The 19,574-nt window shown below is 54.7% G+C and overlaps 1 protein-coding gene across 7 annotated transcripts in view; it reads left to right on the top strand.

Annotated features, from left to right (window-relative positions):
* Window positions 1-8,263, top strand: part of IL4R (interleukin 4 receptor) — a 37,556-nt gene extending 29,293 nt beyond the window's left edge. For 6 of the 7 annotated variants that reach the window (XM_005598734.4, XM_070230639.1, XM_005598732.4 and 3 more), the window contains 4 exons: window positions 1,767-1,866; window positions 3,714-3,792; window positions 5,187-5,236; window positions 5,666-8,263. In XM_005598734.4, coding sequence (XP_005598791.3) covers window positions 1,767-1,866; window positions 3,714-3,792; window positions 5,187-5,236; window positions 5,666-7,199 — 1,763 coding nt within the window. In that variant the 3' untranslated portion in view covers window positions 7,200-8,263. 7 annotated transcript variants of the gene reach the window in all.
* The last annotated feature ends 11,311 nt before the right edge of the window (window positions 8,264-19,574 follow it).

Raw genomic sequence — 19,574 nt, 5'->3', positions numbered from 1 at the left:
CCAAACCTGCTTCTTAAAAGCCTCAGCCCAGAAGTGACGCACGTCACTTCCTCTCAGGTTCTGTTGGTGAAATTGGTCACGTGGCTACATGTAGCTGCAAGGGATTCTGGGAAATGTAGTCCCTCACTTGGTAGCTGCACCCACCCCCCCCAGTAACTCTTTACAGATCTATCACACATGGCTTTTGCAATAAAAATATTGTTATGTCACATAAAATGAAGTCTTACAAGTGGACATTCCCAGGTTTATGTAGCAGCTGAGTGATGTCACCCAGAGGCTTGTCTTTTTGCCTCTGTCACCTTTAGCACGGTGGCATTTTATGCTTAGACTTGTCACCTCCTGGTCCCACGTTGGCTGCTGCACACACCCTCTTGCCCTAGGGCCTAAAGGAAATGAAAGACTCCCACAATGGGGTGCACCTCTTGCATCTTTCTCTTTTATCAGGAAGTAAAAATCTTTCCGGAAGTTTCCCTAGCAGACTTCCCCTTGCATCTCATTGGCCAGGACTGTCCCATGGCCTCTCCTAACCGCGAGGGAAGCTGGGAACTCGAATGTCTGGAGAGGGGAATAGGATAATCCTGTGTGTCCCAAATCTCGGCGTGGGCATCTTGCTGCCTGCCAAGAAGAAGAGGCAATGGCTGGGTGGGGCGGCTGCCCAGTTGTCATCTGAACAGTGGGGAGGAGGTGGGGCTGTTGCGAGCAGTCAGTGGGAGAAGGACTCTTCTGAGTGCTGGGCACGGTGGTGGTTGGCAGTGACCCTGACCCGCCACACGTGTCTCTCAACATTGCTCTTTTGTCCCGTGGATATCTCTTGACCCGTCTGTCCCCCATCTGGGCTGGGAGCCCACAGGTGGGATCTACGCTGTGTCTGTATCTCCAGTGCCCAGCACAGGGCCAGGTGCACAGCACAGCGAGTGCTGGGGAGCGTTTTGTCCAACTGATGTGGTTCAACCTTTGACCCAGGGAAGGGAAGGGAAATGGCCTGCATGGAACAGATATGGTGTGCTAGACATGCACTCGGTTCCAAGTATTTACTGATCTTCTACTGTGTGCCTGGGCCTGTGCCAGACACTGGGGAATCAGCAGTGACCCAGACGAAAACCCCTCCTCCAACCTTCCAGGGCAGGAGACAGAAAGTAAAACAAGTAAACAAAAAAATCAGCGAGTTCGAGATCCAGCTGACAGTAAGTGTAGAGAGGAAATGAAGCAGGGTCAGGGGGTGGAGTGATGGGAGGGGCAGCAGGAGACGGGGCATGGGGAACACTTCTTGGAGCAGGTGACAGGGAGGCGAATGAGGAGAAGGAGCCAGCTGTGCGAAGGTGAGAACAGCAGATGCTTGCAGATGCACAGGCACTGTTCTGGGTGCGGTATCTGTTAGATCACGTCATCCTCACTGCAACCCTAGGAGATAACCCCGCTGTACAGAGAGGGTGAGGGACTCGTCCTGGGTCACTAGCAAGGATATGACAGTCAGGCTTTGAACTCAGATAGTCCAGCTCCAAGGTCACTGCGCTTGACCTCTATGCTTCAGGAAAGAGGGAGAAGCAAGTTCCAGATCCTGAGGTGGCACCAACTTTGGGAGAACAGGGGACAACAAGGCCAGTGTGGCGAGGGCTCCGTGTGCAAGAAGCAGATTAAGAGGGGGTGAGGCAAGACCATGCAGGGTCTCGGAAGACACTCCCCTGAGGCCTCGGTCCCCAGCTCTGGGAATTGGAGCCCAGGCTGTACCCAGCGCAGCGCAGGCTCACGGCTCCCTCCACTTGCAGACTACGAGCAGCCCTTGGAGCAGCGCCTCCCGCTTGGTGTCAGCATCTCCTGCGTTGTCATCCTGGCCATCTGCCTGTCCTGCTATTTCAGCATCATCAAGTGAGTCCTTGGTTCGGCACGGGATGCCCCCGAGCTAGCCCTTCTTGCGTGCGGAGTGGGCGGGGGATCTCCCTCTGCTCTGTCAGCTTGCGGTCCTTTTGTTCAGCAAGAAATATGTATTGAGCAGCTGCTGCACACAAGGCACTGAGGCAACAGCTGAGAACAAGACTGACCAGGACCCCGTGCTCCTCACGGGGAGACAGAGATGCCAGGTCAACAAATAACACGACTGTTTTCCATGCTGATCCAGGCGCTCAAGGAGATATACCAGGGCAAAGGGGAGCTGTGTTCCGGGGGGCTAATTTGGTTCGAGAGTCCAGGCAGACTCCTCTGAGGAGGTGATATTTGAGCTGTGACCTCCCTAAGAGGATGAGCTGGCCAGGGGAAGGACTGGGAAAGGACCTTCCTTTAGTGGAAGGGAGATGGATCACCTTGGGTGTGCGGGGTACGGTCCAGACACTTGGGGGCATGTGGCTGTAGACAGAGGAATTCTAGACTCCTGCCCTGATGGAGTCAGGAGTCCTGGGTTCGGATCCTGGCCTTGGAGCTCAGCAGCTGTGTGACTGACAAGCTGCTGGGCCTCTGTCAGCCTCGGCACCCTCCTTTGCAGGCTGAGAGTAACAGGGAGAACATATTTCGTCAGTCCTGAGAGTCCTGAGAGTCCTGGATCACAGTGGGTGGGGGTAGAAGGAGCCTTGTTTCCAGTGAGTTCGAGCTCTTGGATCATGGGACCTCAGAGCCTCAGACCTCCTGACTGCAATGGGACTAGCTCCGCATGTGAGGATTAGCAATGGCTGAGGACTGACGTGGGTGAGGCTCCCGCCTTGGCAGGGCACACAGTAGGTGTGGGGGAATGCGAGTTGCCCTCTTGCATCTTGTCACCGATGCCTCTGAGCGACCCTTCTCTGAGCCTCAGTTTCCCCCTCGTCTGTCCATCCTTCTTGCTGTTCCTTGAACGCACCAAGCAGGTTCTTCTCTCCAAGCCTTTGCTCTTGCTGTGCCCCTGCCTGAAAAGCCCTTTCCCCAGGCATTGCGTGGCTCCTCCTCCACCTTCAGTTGCCATTCAGAAGTCACCTCCTCCAAGAGGCTTTCCTGGATCACATTCTCCATTCCTCTCTTTTCCCCTAACCTTCTTTATTTTTGCTCATGACTCTTATTGCCGTGAATGAGTGATGTCATATAACCGTTTCTGTATCTGCTGTCCGTCTCTCTCTCCTAGAAGGTCAGGTCTGCGAGGGCAGGGGTTTTTGTCTGTCTCTTCACTGTTGTGTCCCCGAGGCCTGGCACAGTGAATGGTCCATCGTAGGTGCTCAGTAGATGCGTGCTGACTGAGTGGAGTGGGTGGAGGCCCCTCCAGGGGTGACCCGAGAGCCTTCTCTCCCAGTGCTGACACTCTGTGGCTCCAGGCAGAGCCAGGCAGAGAGAAGGAAGCGGTTTCCTCCTGGGTTCCGTCAGCCTCTCAGTCCATCCTGGGCCCCTCCCTGGCACTGTCCCCTCGGCTGCCCCAGAGAGGGGGTTGTTGATGGGGAAACGCAGTATTCTCTCTGCAGCTTGAGCCTCTCCTGATTCCCTGGGCCTTGTTCCCACTGAGGACAGAGGTGGCCATGGTAGGGGCTCCTTTCTGGGCAGCTGGAGTGCAACCCTGAGTCTTCTGCCTGCTGGCCGTCACCTGCCCTCTCTGAGCCTCTGTCTCCTCATCTGTAGGATGGGGTGAGAATGAGACATCCAGAGACCAATCGACATAGTCCCTGACCCCTGATAAGTGTTGGCGACCATGATCATTTTTATGGGAGGAGCATCAACTGGCCAATGATTGGAGACCAACCCCTTTTCCTTTTCTTTTTCAGGATTAAGAAAGAATGGTGGGACCAGATTCCCAACCCAGCGCACAGCCCCCTCGTGGCTATCGTCCTCCAGGATTCTCAGGTAGGAGAGCAGCTTGGTTAGGGTGCTTGGGAATGCACGTTTCAGGAAACACGATTCAGAACGTCTAGGAGGTTCAGGACGTTTCTGGCATTTGAAAGCGCACCTGAGGGGTCAGGAGGGTTTCAGGGCGGTTGACTCAGCAGCTTAATGTCGTTACAAGGCGCCTGGAGGCCTCCCCTCTTCCACTTCCGTGGCTATTCTCTCAGCCTGGGGCTCCTCTGGGGCTGGCGTCTTGGTTTTTTCCCTCCCTTGGGGGGAGTTGACCCCTCAGGTCATCTCCGTCTCATCTCGTAGAGGGGTGCCTGGACCAGGACGGGAGGCCAACAGAAGAGGGAGAGGGCCAGACTTCCTGTGTCTTCTTCTTGAGAGCAGGAAACTGCCCCGAAGCACCAGCCAACCTCGCCTCACTCTCGTTGGCCTCAATTGCGTCACATGCCTTATCTGACCTGGAAGGCGTGGCAATACCTTGAGAACAGCCAAGTGGCCACCCCTGAGCTAGGGCTGGCCGTGCGGGGTTTGCCAGAGTAGGACCAGAGCTCTCTAGGAACGAGGGAAGGGGAAACAGGCCCTGTCCGGAACAGACGGGCCGAGTGTCCTCCATTCTCCAGAGACCCTGTGGCAGGCTGGAGTCTGGTGGTGCTGGCTTTGAACCCTGGCTCTGCCACTTGCCTCCAGTGTGGTCTGGAACACTTGCTTCGCTTCTCTCAGCCTCAGTTTCCCGTGTGGGTTAAAGGAGTGTTTACCCAGCAGGGCTGACGCTGGGATTCATTGAGACAGCACGCGTGAGGTGTATGTCACAGGGTCCTGCTCGTAGCAAACGCTGTGTATGCATCAGTTAGCTTTGCTGTGTGACAAATCACCCTGAAATTTAGAGAGTTAAGACAGTGACTCTTTATTTAGCTCTTGCTTTGCAGGTCGGTAGACTGGGCTCAGTGCAGTGGTGGGTGGAGGGGTCCTGGCCTGGGCCAGGCAGACCTTGGCTGGGCCTGTCCCCAGGGGCCTCACTCACAGGTCTGGCAGTTAGCTGACTCTCACCTGGGGCAGTGGAGGTGTCTGTCATCCTCAAGCCGGCTGGCCCAGTTGGCACAGTGTCACTTCTACCACGTTCTGTTGCTCAAAGCAAGTCACACAGCCAGGCCAGACTGAAGGGGTGGCAGGAGCGTCAGAGTACTATGGTCATTTCTGCCGTCGGCCACAACAAGCTAGTACTTGGGCAGTCTCATTCGTTTCCGCGACACTGAGGCCCAGAGAGCTGAAGTGGCCTGATTGGACCTCAGACCTGGTAATGTCAAGGCTTACAGTCTTTCTGTAGCAAACACTTCCCGAGTGTTGCTGTGCGCCAGGCTGCGCTGGAAGGCCGTTCCACTGTTACATTGGCTGTCTCTGTGTTTTAGGTGTCACTGTGGGGGAAGCAGTCCCGAGGCCAGGAGCCAGCCAAGTGCCCGTACGTACATGAACTTAGGTCATAGCCTACGTGGGTTTGGGAGGTGATGGAGCTGGAGCCGCGGGCCCCATCCTGAGAGTGGAGTCACTCACCCACCTCCATGGCTGCCTTCTCGTTCTTGGTGTTCTACACTTGTCCTGTGACACTGGGCTTTGACGGGTGGCCAGAGGATGGGTGGTCTGGGTAGATGGGCTGCTGGCTGAGCCCCCTGCATTTCACTCGGGGGTCAGGCATAAGCTGAACCCCCTTGGGAGTTCCCAATGTAGTAGTAAAGATAGACTGATAGATTGTTGGCTGTAAAGTCAGGACGCACATCTGCAATAGATAGACATCAGTCCAGGGTGATTTCAAGCTGGGCTTTGAAGGACGAATAGGAGTTGTTTAAGTGGAGAAACTGAACCCTGACCAAACTTTTCCTTGCTTTTGCAGACGCTGGAAGACTTGTCTTACCAAGCTCCTGCCCTGTTTACTGGAGCATGGCCTGCAAAAGGAGGAGGATTCCTCCAAGACTGTCAGAAATGGGCCTTTCCAGAGTCCTGGAAAATCAGCATGGCACACTGTGGAGGTCAACCACACGATCCTCCGGCCAGAGATCATCAGCGTGGTGCCGTGTGTGGAGCTGTGTGAGGCCCAGGTGGAGAGCGAGGAGGAGGAAGTGGAGGAAGATAGAGGGAGCTTCTGCCCGTCGCCTGAGAGCAGCGGGAGCGGCTTCCAGGAAGGCAGGGAGGGCGTCGCGGCCCGGCTGACAGAGAGCCTGTTCCTGGGCCTCCTCGGGGCTGAGAATGGGGCCTTGGGGGAGTCATGCCTTCTTCCCCCTTTAGGAAGTGCTCACATGCCCTGGGCCAGGATCTCAAGTGCAGGGCCCCAGGAGGCAGCGTCCCAGGGTGAGGAGCAGCCTCTCAACCCAGAGTCAAATCCTCTGGCCACTCTGACCCAGAGCCCAGGCAGCCTGGCTTTCACAGAGGCGCCTGCTGTGGTTGCAGACAACCCCGCCTACCGCAGCTTCAGCAACTCCCTGAGCCAGCCCCGAGGTCCTGGAGAGCTTGACTCAGACCCACAGCTGGCCGAACACCTGGGCCAAGTGGACCCCAGCATCCCCTCCGCCCCCCAGCCCTCTGAACCACCCACTGCACTCCAGCCTGAACCAGAAACCTGGGAGCAGATGCTCCGCCAGAGTGTCCTCCAGCAGGGGGCAGCCCCAGCCCCCGCCTCGGCCCCCACTGGCGGCTACCGGGAGTTTGCACAGGCGGTGAAGCAGGGTGGTGGGGCGGCGGGCTCCGGCCCTTCTGGAGAGGCTGGGTACAAGGCCTTCTCCAGCCTGCTCGCTGGCAGTGCCGTCTGCCCAGGGCAATCTGGGGTTGAGGCCAGCAGCGGGGAGGGGGGCTACAGGCCCTATGAGAGCCCCGACCCTGGAGCCCCTGCCCCGGTCCCCGTCCCCCTGTTCACCTTTGGACTGGATGTGGAGCCACCTCACAGCCCTCAGAACTCCCTCCTGCCAGGCGGCTCCCCAGAGCTCCCTGGCCCAGAGCCGACGGTGAAGGGAGAGGACCCACGGAAGCCCCTGCTTTCCGCACAGCAGGCCACAGACTCCCTCAGGGACGACCTGGGCAGCGGCATTGTCTACTCGGCCCTCACCTGCCACCTTTGTGGCCACCTGAAGCAGTGTCATGGCCAGGAGGAGCATGGCGAGGCCCACACTGTGGCCAGCCCCTGCTGTGGCTGCTGTTGTGGGGACAGGTCCTCCCCCCCAGTGAGCCCCGTGAGGGCCCTGGACCCCCCGCCAGGTGGGGTTCCCCTGGAGGCGGGCCTCTCTCTTGCCTCCCTGGGATCCTTGGGGCTCTCTGAGGAGCGCAAACCCTCCCTCTTCTTCCAGCCTGCTCCCGGCAATGCTCAGAGCTCGAGCCAGACCCCTCTCACGGTGGCCATGCTCTCCACAGGGCCCACATGCACGAGCGCTTCCTAGGGGCGTGCCCTCTGGTTGCTGCGGTCCACAGGTGAGGACCGGGTCTTCGAAATGCCTCCCCCCACATTTTGGGGCAGCCAGGCTGGCAGACTTCTGAAAGACTCAGAGAACCCTGGTAGGAAGCTGTGAGGTTGTCCAACCTGGGGCTACAGAGACTGGACCCCCTTGCTCCCAGCCGTGGCCCAAGCTCCCCCCATCCCACGGGAGTGGAGCCTGCAGGGCAGCCATGCCCACGGCAGGCACCTGCGGGCATCGGGAGGTCCCTGGGCAGCTGAGCTTGTGAACGAGCCGTTGGCCGCTTCGTTGGTGCACAGCTTCTCCAGCATGCTGTCCCTGTCACGCCTGCCCAAGGCTTGTTTTGTCCACCTAATCTCTCTGTTACCCGAGTCTGACCCAGTCCTGGGTTAGCTGCCGCCATATCACTGGATTGGATGCTGAGCCTAGAAACTGATCAAGCTCATGGGGGAATGACTTAGGAGGCCCCAGGAAATTCAAGGGAAGTCGGGGTCCAGGAGGATAGGATTTGCCTAGAGAGGCCCGTTCCTTCAACAGAGCTTCATCTAGCTGGCACCAGAGGCAGGATTGCACCTGTGGTGGGTGCTTAGCCAAGTCGGGGTCACAGAGAAGGACATGAGAAATTGTGATTAGCCGGTAGTGACAGTTTGCTGTCAGGTCCCCCCACAACTGTAGGCCTGGGCCTCCTCTTAGGCATGGGATCCCCAGAGTGGACCTGCCCAGCTACCCAGGGCCAGTTTGTGCACCCATGGAGAGCGTTGCTGGCAGCCATAGAGACCAGAGGGAGTGGGTCACAGCCCATGACCCAGCCGAATGGGGCATTCCAGACAGCTGACCCGGCACGTTTTGCCTGCACATGGCTCAGACCTTGGGTCGAGTAACGCTTGTTTGTGTGTATCTCAAAGATTATTTTATCTCCTGGTATTTGTGTTTGCTGAGGACGGTGGAATGGGGGGGTCTGGAGTCTTGTATGAATAAAGATTCTTTCTCTCCTTTTTTTCCCCATTTATTAAATAAACACGCTGCCGGGCAGTGTTGTGAACACCTCATCTCTGTTAACTCATGGATACTCCCACCCAGGGAGCCTGGGCCCAAGAGGTTAAGGGACTTTCTGTCTCTATTTGGGTCCTCCCAAGACGGATTCAAGTGCAGTTAGATGATTCGGCAGGTGATCCCAGGAAACCAGGCTTGGGAAGAGGGGAAGTGAGGAGGGGAGGGCGGGAGGCAATAAAGGATGTGCGCAGCGACGCCTCACCCCACTGGGAGCCTCAGGACCATGCACAGCGCATGCCTGGAGGTGCCCCTGCACAGGATGGGGGCGGCGCGAGGGTGCTTGGCCCCCAGCACCTGTCTGTCTGGTGGTGGGCTGCTTCCAGGGCGTTAATTCCCCAGCACTTCCAGCTGCTCCGGGAAATAAGTCCTCAGGCTAGGAGTCGATGTTTGAGCAGCCTTCGGCACATCGATGAGATGCAGACGGCACCGGCAGCAGCTGCTACACTTTGCCAAGGTCACACAGCCAGTTTGTGGCAGGCCTGCAGCTGAACTCAGGAGGTGTGCATTGCCCAGGCTCTCTGCAGGTGAGCCGTGCATGGTATCGTGGCAGATGGCAGGACAGAGCGGGCCTGAGACGGGCAGGCAGGGGGCCTGAAGCCCCTATATCTGTGATCCCCCTGGTCTCTGAGTAGCTTCCCTGACTGCCACACTTGGAAAATGAGGGGCATGGTCGTTGGAGGTTTCTTCCTTCTCTAGCATTCTGCACAATGCACTAGAAGTGATGGGGAGCTCACTACCTCACATGCAGCCTGATCTTTCTTAGAAGTGCCTCCTTTGTGTTGAGCCCAAATCTATCCCATTAGCTCCTGGAGGCACCCCCTCCACACGATTTTCAGATGGGGAAACTTAGTGCTAGAGAGGAAAAGGGCCTTGCCCAAGGTCCCACAGCGAATGGCAGGGTCTGAGCTAGCCCTCTGGACTTTTGCCTTCAAGAGCTCTTTATAGTAAAACATAATTTGAAATAAAAATGACTATTTAGGGCCAAGCAATATGCTAAGTGCTATAAATCCCTTATGTCACAGCTCTGGTAGTCAGCTTCAATTATTATTCCCAATTTTGCGGATGAGGAAGCAAGCCCAGAGAGGTTGACATTTAGCTTAGGACCACACAGCTAGGGAGTCCTGGAGCCAGGATTTGAACCCAGGTCTCCCAGCCAGCATGATATGCCATCTCATGTGCAGCACAGCACCTACCTGAAAGTCAGCTCTAACCCACTTTGCCGGAGCATCGTCTCGGAAAATCAAATTTTAAAATTAAGCAGCAGAGAAAATACGTTTGTGAGCGCGGTGGAGCGGTGGTTGGGTTGGAAGTCCAACACAGAATTGAGGCCGGCCTCCTTCTTGCCCCAGGACCTTAGGAGACAGAGACTCTAGTTGTCAGCTGAGGCTCATGTGACAGAACTGGCTGGGCTTCGGGAAGCCAGAATGGAGCAGTACAGAGGGATACCTCCCAGCCCCTCCCTGGATTTAAACCCACACTCCCAGGTTCAGGGATGCCGGAGAAAAGCCATTGTTCCTGCTTCCCCAAACCCCTTCTCCACCTTAACACAGGGAAGGAGGAAGCAGAGAGGCCGAAAAGCCGAGAGAGCACAGCCACCAATATTCACCGAGCACGGAGCACCGGCTGTGTGTGCCAGGCACTGTGTGGGTGTGAGGACCCTGAGGGAGATAGGGCCCTGCCCTCCTGGAGCTCAGTCCAGCGGGGGAGACAGACAGCAACCAGACAAAAGGAAAAGCTGCCAACACCGAAGGGTGCTATGAAGACAACAGGGGTCTGAGGTGGGGGTGCTAACAGGGAGGTCTTTGCGGAGGTGACGGCTGAGCCCTCAGTGACTGGAAGAAGCCATGGTGGACTGGAGAAAGAACATTCTGGGCAGAGCATGGAGCAATTGCAAAGGCCCTGAGGCATGAGGAGTTTGGCACCTTCGCAGTTCAGAAACATCCGTGAGCCAGGGACAGCGGTGGGTGACCAGGTCAGGCGGGATGCAGGCTGGCGCGAGGAATTTACATTCTGGCCTAAATGCACATTAGTCCCACCCACTGAGAAACATGGTCTGACAGAAACCAGTGTGTCTTCAATCTCCCCACTCCCCAGACCTAAACCATCCACAAGCAGGAGGCAAGGCGGGGGAGTGGAGCCACTGGCAGTGCTCCTCCCGTGGGACTCCCACGGTGCACACGCGGAGGACTAAGGTCCCTCCTGACAGGAGCCACTGGGGTGCTGAGGTCCTCGGTGCTGATATTCTCTCAGGAGTGAAGGCTGCCACAGGGATTCACACAACAGAATGGCTGGCTGCCAGGGCCTCTCGGAATCTCCTTGACAAAGGACTTTTAAAAATCCCCTTAAAATCTGGTCCTTGGCCTCCCACTAGTCTCCGAATTAGGCCAGAAGCCCCAAGGCTCTTTGGGGCATGAAGTCCCAGGCCCCTTATCTGCTGTCCCCTTTATCCTGCCTGTGCCTTATCTCACTTGCAAACCAGGAAGGATAATAAAATCTGCATCCTAGGGCCGTCCTGAAGATAGTGGCTGTTACCATCGTCTTCATCATCTCTTGGGTTTCTTCCAAACTGGCTGGGTCACAGGTGACAAAAGTGAAAACGTACAAAGAGCTTAGACATTTAGAATTTGCAGCCACAGCCGCTGCTCTGGGCTTCCTCCGAACCTCCCCAGGAAGGCTCTGCAGGCTGCTGCTGTGGCCGCCGCCCAACCATGGCAGGGAGCCCCCCGCCTGTGCCTCCCTCAGCTCCCCCGTGCTCTCTGCCTTCTGCCACGTTCTCAAAGCCTGGACCAAAGTTTAATTTTAGACTTACAGGAAGAGAATCAGAAAAAGACGGAGAGAATGTTGGTTCAAAGAACAGTTTCAGGAGGGAATTTTATAGCACGACGAATGAGTGTCTAGAACAGCGCCATCCAACTCCACTACCTGCTGTGATGGAAAGGCCCACTGTGTGGCTAAGGTGACTGAGGAATTGACTTTTAAATTGTATTGACTCAATTAACATTTAAATGTAAATAGCCACATGTGACTGGTAGTTACAGTATTGAACAGCGCACGGCTAGGAGATTCTTTTAGTCCAACGTACCTTTCTCGATTGCCTCAGTGTAGAGGGAGAGGAAAAGACCCCGAAAGATGAAGGAAGAGAGAAGACAAACACACTGCACCAAATGTTTGCCCCAAGAGCCACAGAGGGGTGGGGGTCTGCTGGATCAGGTGGGCCCAACTCAGGCCCGCCTGCGCCCACCGCCAGCTCGAGGTGGGCAGCTGGTGTGGGTGGAGCGAGATGCTGGCACAGGAGTTTCCCAGGAACCCCCGGGGGGCTGGACCAAAGAGCCAAGAGCAGGAGGCCGCCCAAGGTAGCCGTGCCAGAGGGGGCTGGACAAGGCAGACCCCAGAGACCTACAAAGGCGTTGATTTTGGGGCCACCCACCCCAATCCCGCACACCCCCAGCCTCAGTTTTACAAACATTTTCCCCAAGAGGCAGGGAGATGGTTGCCTCTGTTTTAGTTGTTTTTTTGCTTATTGCTTTTTTCTGATTACCAATTGACACGTGCCGGCCTTCTTGGATTCAGAGAAAACCTAAAGTTATAAAGAGGAAAGTGAAAGCCACCGGAAATCCCGTCCCCGCCCCAGCACCTGGCACCATGTGGGCAGTCCCAAAATGAATGTTTGTTTTTGAAGATATATCTCGGTTAACATCCTGTCGAATAACCTTTCTGACACTGTTTTCCCACAAAAGTTATTAATTTAAAAAAAAACAACCCAAGAAGTTTTTGAGCGCACCCTGCAATGGAGGCATGAACACGCTGGACCCCACAGCAGCCCTGCGGGAACTTGCCCATGGTGCACCCTGACTCCTGATCACACCTGGCACACCTCTTACAGAGAGAGAAAGAGACTCAGAGAAGCAAGGGCTCTGCACTCCTCCTGCCTCGGTTTGAACCAGCCTTTGTCAATTTGGAGCTGTGTGACTGTGGGCGAGGTACTTGACCCCTCTGGGCCTCAGTTTCCTCCCCCTTGACAGACGGACAAGAGAAGTACCCTGCAGCCCACGTGGCGGGGTGAGGAGCAGATGTCATGTGGGTGAAGGCCAGGCCGTGGCCAGCTGCTCTCGTGGCTCGCCTGAGATACCTGACAGCAGCAGCACGGCACAGTTCTCCTGGAAATCCCGCCCTTCCCCACGATGTTTATTGACAAGCTGGGGGCACCTGGCCAGTGAGGGGCTGGCTGCATCAGATTGGCTGGACCCCAGCTCCTTGGTCCCTGCTGCCCCCTAGGGGCCCACTCTGGCCCCAGCGCCTGCCTCCGTCCCAGGGTCTGCAGGTCTGGTCCAGGCCCAGGGCGTGGGATATCCCCACCCACCTGACCCACCTGTCTTTCTCCCCGGCGTTTCCCCCACATCCCCTCCAGTGCCTGGCAAAAGGCCTGACATACACCAGGACTCGGTGCTCCAAGGACCAGCTGTGTTGCTCGGGGCCAGTCACATAACTTCTCTGCTCTTGCTTCCTTGTCTGTAGAATGGGAATAATAACAGACCCGGATTGGTGGGGCTGTTGTTAAAATTAAACATGTTAGCACATGTCAGGCCTACACGTGCGGTGCCTGCGCATGGTTAATCTGTCCGAGCGTTTGCTGGCCTTCATCTCGTACCGAACGAGTCTGCGGGTGTTGGGAAGTGAGGATATAAAACGTAATTAAAGGAAAGCATGACGTTCCAAATTTAATGTTACTTTGTTGCAAAAAGGACAGATTGGAACAATGGGAATCCAAGACAAACATGGTCCCAATAAGCACGACGCCACCATCTCGTGTTTGTGTGTCTCCACATCACTTGGAGACGCGGTCCACATGAGGACGCAGTGTTTGAAGGTTGGCAGAGCTTTCGATCATGCACTTCTCACCACATACCATATACGTTACACATATGTTTTCTCCCTCTGCAAACTTCTGAGGTCCCCATCTTGAAATTCTTAATTTTATCTTGGGATCTGTGTTTTGTAAGGGAAGTCCAGGGGGCACGCTGGCACACGCACCAGGGCTGGGAGCGCCCTCTTGCACATGGTCCCGCCTCTTCCTCCCTGGCACGGGGTCTCGGCCGCTGCTCCTCCACCCCTGGCACTGTGGACCCCACTCAACCTGCCCCTCCCCACCCCACCCGGCACCTTTGCACCTTTGCAGGCTTCCGCCCTTGGAGGCGCCTGGGCACAGACACAGGGGAGGGTCACCTCACAGGTCTTGGGCTAGAGTGTGCCAGCGGCCCTCCCACCCCAAGACCTGACTGCCGGTGGCCAGAGGCCACAACTCAGCTGAGTCCGTAAACCGAGCGTCTTGCCCAATCCCCATCTGACCACCAAGTCACCACCTTGAATTCTTGGTACTTTTTGAACAAGAAGGCCTGCGTTTTCATTTCGCACTAAGCGCCTCAAATTATGTAGTCGTTCCTGACTTGGGGTCTTCCTTCTGGCCGAGGTTGAGCCCATCACTTCCTCTGGATCCCAAACAGCACCGCTCTCCTGTGTTTTCAGCTTCCTCCCTCTGCAAGCTTCCTCCCATCAGTGTGTGCGTCTGTTCAAGAACATTCCATCTGCAAACAACCAAAGGTTCCCTCCTCCAGCCTCCTACTGCTCCCTCTCTCATTCCTTCCCACCCCAGCCCCCGGTTCTTGAAAGCTGTCAGGACTTCCTGCCTGCACCGCTGCCCCGCACCCTCTCCGTGCAGAAGCTGCCTGCACTTCTGCCCCGGGACTCTCACAGCCGCCAGCCGCAGAGGCCAGCTCTACCTCCAACCACTCCTTCTGCGGCTCCAGCCTCTCCCTCGTTCTGGAATCTCTGCCCCTCTTGGTTCTCCTGCTACTGGCTGCCTGCTCCTGCTCAGGCTCCTTTCCCAGGGTCTTCTCTGCCCTCCCTTGAACACTGGGGGTCCTCAGGGCCCGGCCTCAGTGCACCCCCCACACACACTCCATGCGCAATCTCATCCTTTTCCACAGTTAAGTACAATCTTTGCTAAATCTAGACTGGAGTTTTATGAGTCAGGGACTGTGTGCTCAGTGAATATTTGTTGAATGAATGAATGACCTCCCCAGCCCAGATCTCTCGCCTGCTCTCCAGACCCGTGGATCCATCTCCCTCTCCACGTCTCCACCCAGACACTTCCCGTGTCTTATCCGGTGCCTTTCACTACCTAATGTGACATATATTTTGATATATTGTATATATTAACTGCTTTCTTTCTTGTCAGGTCTCCCACATCTGCCCCTCTAGAAGGTAGGCTCCACGGGGACAGAGATTTTTGGTTGGTTGGTTGGTTCACTGCTGTCTCCCAGGACCCTACAACAGAGTGTGGTACACAGAAGGTGCTCAATAAATACTTTCTGAACAAGTGAATGGCTCTCCACGTGGATGTCCCCGCATCTCAGACTCAGTGTATGCAAACTGAGCTCACCCTCCCACATCTCCTTCTGGGTCTCGGTCCCAGCGCCAACGCTGGAGAGTGGGGGTCACTCCAGGCTGCCCCTCCCCCTCCTGGCAGAGTCAGGCGCGGGCAGTCTGTCCCCACAACCCCTTCTCTCCGGCAACTCTGTTGGGCCAAGTCAGCCTCCTCGTTCTTATTGCCTGGAATTATGCAAATAGTGTCTCTCTTCTCAGACACTCTTCCCACCATGCCCAGAGCTCGCTCGCAGTGCCCCTCTTCTGCTCACGGTACCTCCTGGCTCCCATTAGCCGAAAATGTAGGCCACAAACCCCCGGGGTCACCCAGGAGGGGGACACAAACCCCTTGGGGGCCTTAAGATGGTCTGAGGTGGCACAGGGGTGTGGTGTAAAAGGACATGAGGCGGAGAGGCAATTCCTGTTTCTCTTCTCTTCCTCTCCTGCCGGGCTCCACAGGACACAGCCTCTGGCTGGGCTCCAGGAGCATGGTTTTGGTTTCACTGTTTCTGTGTTTACAGTTCCCTTCTATTCATAACAAACGAGGCTGGTTTTTCGTTCCTGATGGTGACAATGTTTCCTTTTAAAATAAAGTCACTTAAATAAAACAAGTAAGTCCATATAAAGGGAAAGTTTAAGTAAATAATGATGGAGAAAGAATGTAAATATAGAAGACATGGTTTATGGCAGTGTGCATGCAGATGGAAGGTTGGGAGAAGCTGCTCTACAGGCCAGAGTCCAAACTCTTTGCAACCTGGCTCCTGGCTCCCTCCCCGCTTGTCTCTTCAGCCCCTACTACTCCCTAGACACCTTGACCTGTCACCCCTAGACGTCATGACCTGGGCACCCCTAGAACCCATGACCTGGTGTGGCACTGTGATTTATAATAAGAAATGTGTGTTGGGTCTCCATCCTTGTTACTCACACGGAGCAACTAAAACCCTTGGAATTTCCTACTTGAGGAGAGCAACAAGCATCTTTAGTTATGTTAATGAGGTGACCTTTGGGAAACCCCTAAGTCACCTCAGGATGGGGGCCAGTTGCCAGGGGAACCAACCATGTGATTAGAAGGCGGGAACTGCCAGTCCTACCACTCAACCTCCTGGGCAGGGACAGTGAGGTTGATTTGTCACTGATGGTGGATGATTTAATTAATTGTGACTAGGTAATGAAGCCTCTCTGGAAACCCAAAGGACGGGATGCGGGGGCCTTTCAGGCTGGTGGACATTTGGAGGTGCTGGGAGACTGGCACGCCTGGAGAGGGCACAGAAACTCCATGCCCCTGCCCCACCCCCTGCCCTGTGTGGCTCTTCCATCTGGCTGTTCCCGAGTTATATCTTTGTCTAATAAACTGGTAATCTGGTAAGTAAGTTGTTCCTCTGAGTTCTGTGAACCGCTCTAGCAAATTAATTGAACCCAAGGAGGGGGGCGTGGGAACCCAAGATCTGTAGCCAGTTGGTTAGAAGCTCAGGTGACAACTTGGACTTGCAAGTGGCGTCTGAGGTTGGGGAGGAGGGCAATGGGTGGGACTGAGCCCTCACCCTGTGGGAGCCGACGCCATCTCCAGGTAGAGAGCATCAGAACTGAGTTCATTGCCTAGGGTTGTGGAAAAAACCAAGCACCACACACTTCAAAATTGGTGTCAGAATCATATCTAGCCACTTCCAGTCACCATGACCTGGGCACCCCCAACACCATAACCTGTCACCCCTCAACACCGTGACCTGTCCACTGTACCCCAACCCCACTGGATTTGCAACCCCCCAAGTCTTTACCAACACCCTCCCCTCTACCAAGCGTGTCCTCCCCATCACTCCCCAGCCGCCTGCACCCTCATGCAGAGGGGCCTCTGGCTCTGTCTGCCCGGCACCCTCTCCTCCTGAGCACAGCATCCGGGCTTCCCTGGGGACAGTCTCTCTCTGGACTTCGTTCTGTCCTTTCCTTGGATCTGACCCCACTCCTAGCTTTCCAGGAGGGCACATGACTCAGACTTGGCCAATCAGAGCATTCCTTCCCCCATCTATAGAGTGGTTGGTTCAGAGGCACCCGTGTGGTCAAACCTGACCAATGAGAGTGTCGGGGAGGAAGACAAATCCTCTACCCTCTGGGGCCTTCTGGCTGGGCTACAAATCAAATTCACATGAGACAGAATAAGAGGAGAAAATCAAGCAACGCTTTATAACGTGTATGCATGGGAGAGACCCAGGACAACTGAGCAACTCGCCAGAATGGCGGAGGTTCTCATCTTAAATACCACACTCAGCTAAAGGCAAAGGAGGGCGTTGGGGGTGGGGGTGGAGGTCAGTTGTGAGAGCTTACCAGAAAAGCACAGTAAACAAGAGTAAGGTTATCATGCAGATTTAAGTCCTGCCTTCCCATTAATAAGAGTTTCTAGAGATAAGCTCATTCCCCTCTTCCTGGTGCAGAGAGGGAGACACCTTCACAGATGGAGATTTCCCTACAGAGGTAAATGTCTCTTACAAAGGGTACCTGGAGTTTTCAGAGCTTTTTTTATTCTTTAAAAAAATAACCAGGCAAAAATAATTCTCATGCCAAAGAGACATTTGGGGTGCCCAATTCTGACCCCCTACAGAGCCTTTCCCAGTATGATCATCGGTACCATTAGAAAAAAGTTCTGTCCTTTCCTTTGTGCTTCCTAAGCTGGTAGTTTATAAGCCTGGTCTTCTCAAAGACTTTTTTTTTTTCTGGCTATCATTGAGTCTCACTCAGCCTGTTTGAGAATGAAGCCAACACAGAAGAAAGCAGATCCCAAAGGTAGAGCCTTCCAATCTGAAGACTTCTTTTGAGCACCTTGATCCATCCATGCCTGGACTATATTCTTGAACTAAAAAAATTTTTTTGTGTGAGCCAGTAAACTCGCTTTAAGAAGCTTTGTCATTCGCAACCACAAGCCTCCTGGTTGAAACAGCTTATTATTTTTTTTTATTGAGATAGAATTCATGTAACATAAAACTCTCCATTTTAATTCAAAATGTACAATTTAGTGGGTTTTAGTATCTTCACAATGTTGTACACCTATCACCCCTATCTAATTCCATCATTAATTTCTTTCTACACAAAAAACACTGACCCATTTACCACTCACTCCTAACCTTCCCCCCCAACCCCATTCCCTGGCAACCACTTATGAAACATCATCTTTTCAGACCCAGTTACAGTGGGCATTTCTCTGTGAACCTTTCTCTAAACACAGAGCAGAATTGTTCTCTCTTTTGTGCACATCCCTTTATTATCACTTATTGTAATTGTCAACTTTCTTCTTTGTTTCTAACAATGGAATATTTCAAACACACAGAAAATCCCCACTCTTGTGCCTCCCCTAATGGACTGCCTGAGGGCAGGGCCGATAATTGATTTCTTCTTGTGTCTCCCAGCCCCCAGCCCAGGGCCTGGCTCAGATGAAGTGGTCGGTGAAACAAAACAAAAAGTCAACAAGGGCTCACTCCAAACATCCGAGCCCCAGGCCCGGCTGAGACATGAAGATACCAGTGAATGTTTGTTGACTGGCTGATAGACATCCTTGATAAACATTTCCACCAGGACGACACTGTTGCCCTGCTTGTGTGTGAAGAGGCGTGGGGGAGTACGTATGAGCTGAACGGAACACTTCTGACACTCTGACATTTCATTAAACCCAAAACTAAACTTACAGTTGGTTGCCGTGTCTGGGTACCCCCTAAAATTTCCCCGAGCTGCACCCACTTCAGATGCTTAGAGGTGGCATAACGGGGAGGCAGAGCGAACCAGCCGTCATGGGCACGTTGACTTAACTTCTCCCAGTCTCAGTTGTCCCATCTGTGCAATGGAGTTTTTATAGCGAGGGTCTCCCGAGCATTCAGTGGAAAGACTTGCACAGCACCTCCACAATCCTGGCTCACTCAAACGTATTGAAGAAGTCTGTCTAAGCTTTTGCTGGGCTAACCAAGAAGGGCATGAGATCGCTGAGCCATCACACATTCTATTACCTCTGCTTGACAATAGCTCTTTTCTACCCCTTATTCATTCCCTCGCTGTGTTACCTTTCAGCTTAGATGCCACCTCCTCCAGGAAGTCCCCTGGCTCCGAGGGCCTTGGTTAGCTGCCTCTCCTCTGGGCTCCTCAGTACTTGTGCTTCCCCATCAGCACAGGTGAGGACGGTCTGAGGCACCTCGAGGCGCCCACTGTCCAGCTCAGGGGGGCGCTACGTTAATCAAGGGACCATCAGAACATACATCGAAGGATGAACAAGTGGTTTTGCTCTCATCCCTGGCCCTTCTATGGGCCTCTTGCCCTGCCGTGGGCACCAGGGCTCTGGATGCCTCCTCTGTGTGTCCCTGGGAAGAGAAGGTCGTGGATCAGCGGGGCGCCGAGGCCGGGCTGATGGGCGCATCTCTCCTCAGCTCTGTGCACCATGATGTGCGTTGGGAGCTTGAAATTGGCCATAGTGGGAGTATTAACACCACATATAAGGTTTTTGCTTTTTGCTTTTTGATTGTTGGCTTACCAGCCCACCACCAGTTGTGATTTGGGGGGGGGGGGGGGGCAGGGCCACAAGAATGCTTGTGTGGGGCTGACCCAGGGGGGTTTCTCATTGCTGGTTTTGTGCAAGCAGCTCTCTCTGTCTGGACCACGCTCCCCTGCACCCTACCCCACGGTTAACCACAGCTGCCTCGTGGCCTGGGACCTTTCGTAGGACAAGGTTTGTGCTTATTCCTCCCCGTCTTTCCCCCACCACACCCAGCCCAGTTTGCAAGCTGCAGCTGTCAGTAAATGCTTGTTGATTGACTGACGGACAGTTCTCGGTAAATATTTTTGTGAGTTTGACCTTTCCCCCACATGAATGCAGGGAAACCACGGCAGCCTGAACTTTCAGTAAAGAGGAGG

This window comes from Equus caballus, chromosome 13 (assembly GCF_041296265.1).
Source record: "Equus caballus isolate H_3958 breed thoroughbred chromosome 13, TB-T2T, whole genome shotgun sequence".
Lineage (NCBI taxonomy): Eukaryota > Metazoa > Chordata > Mammalia > Perissodactyla > Equidae > Equus > Equus caballus.
Note: the sequence above shows the minus strand (reverse complement) of the source record. Positions and strands in the feature narration are given on the sequence as shown.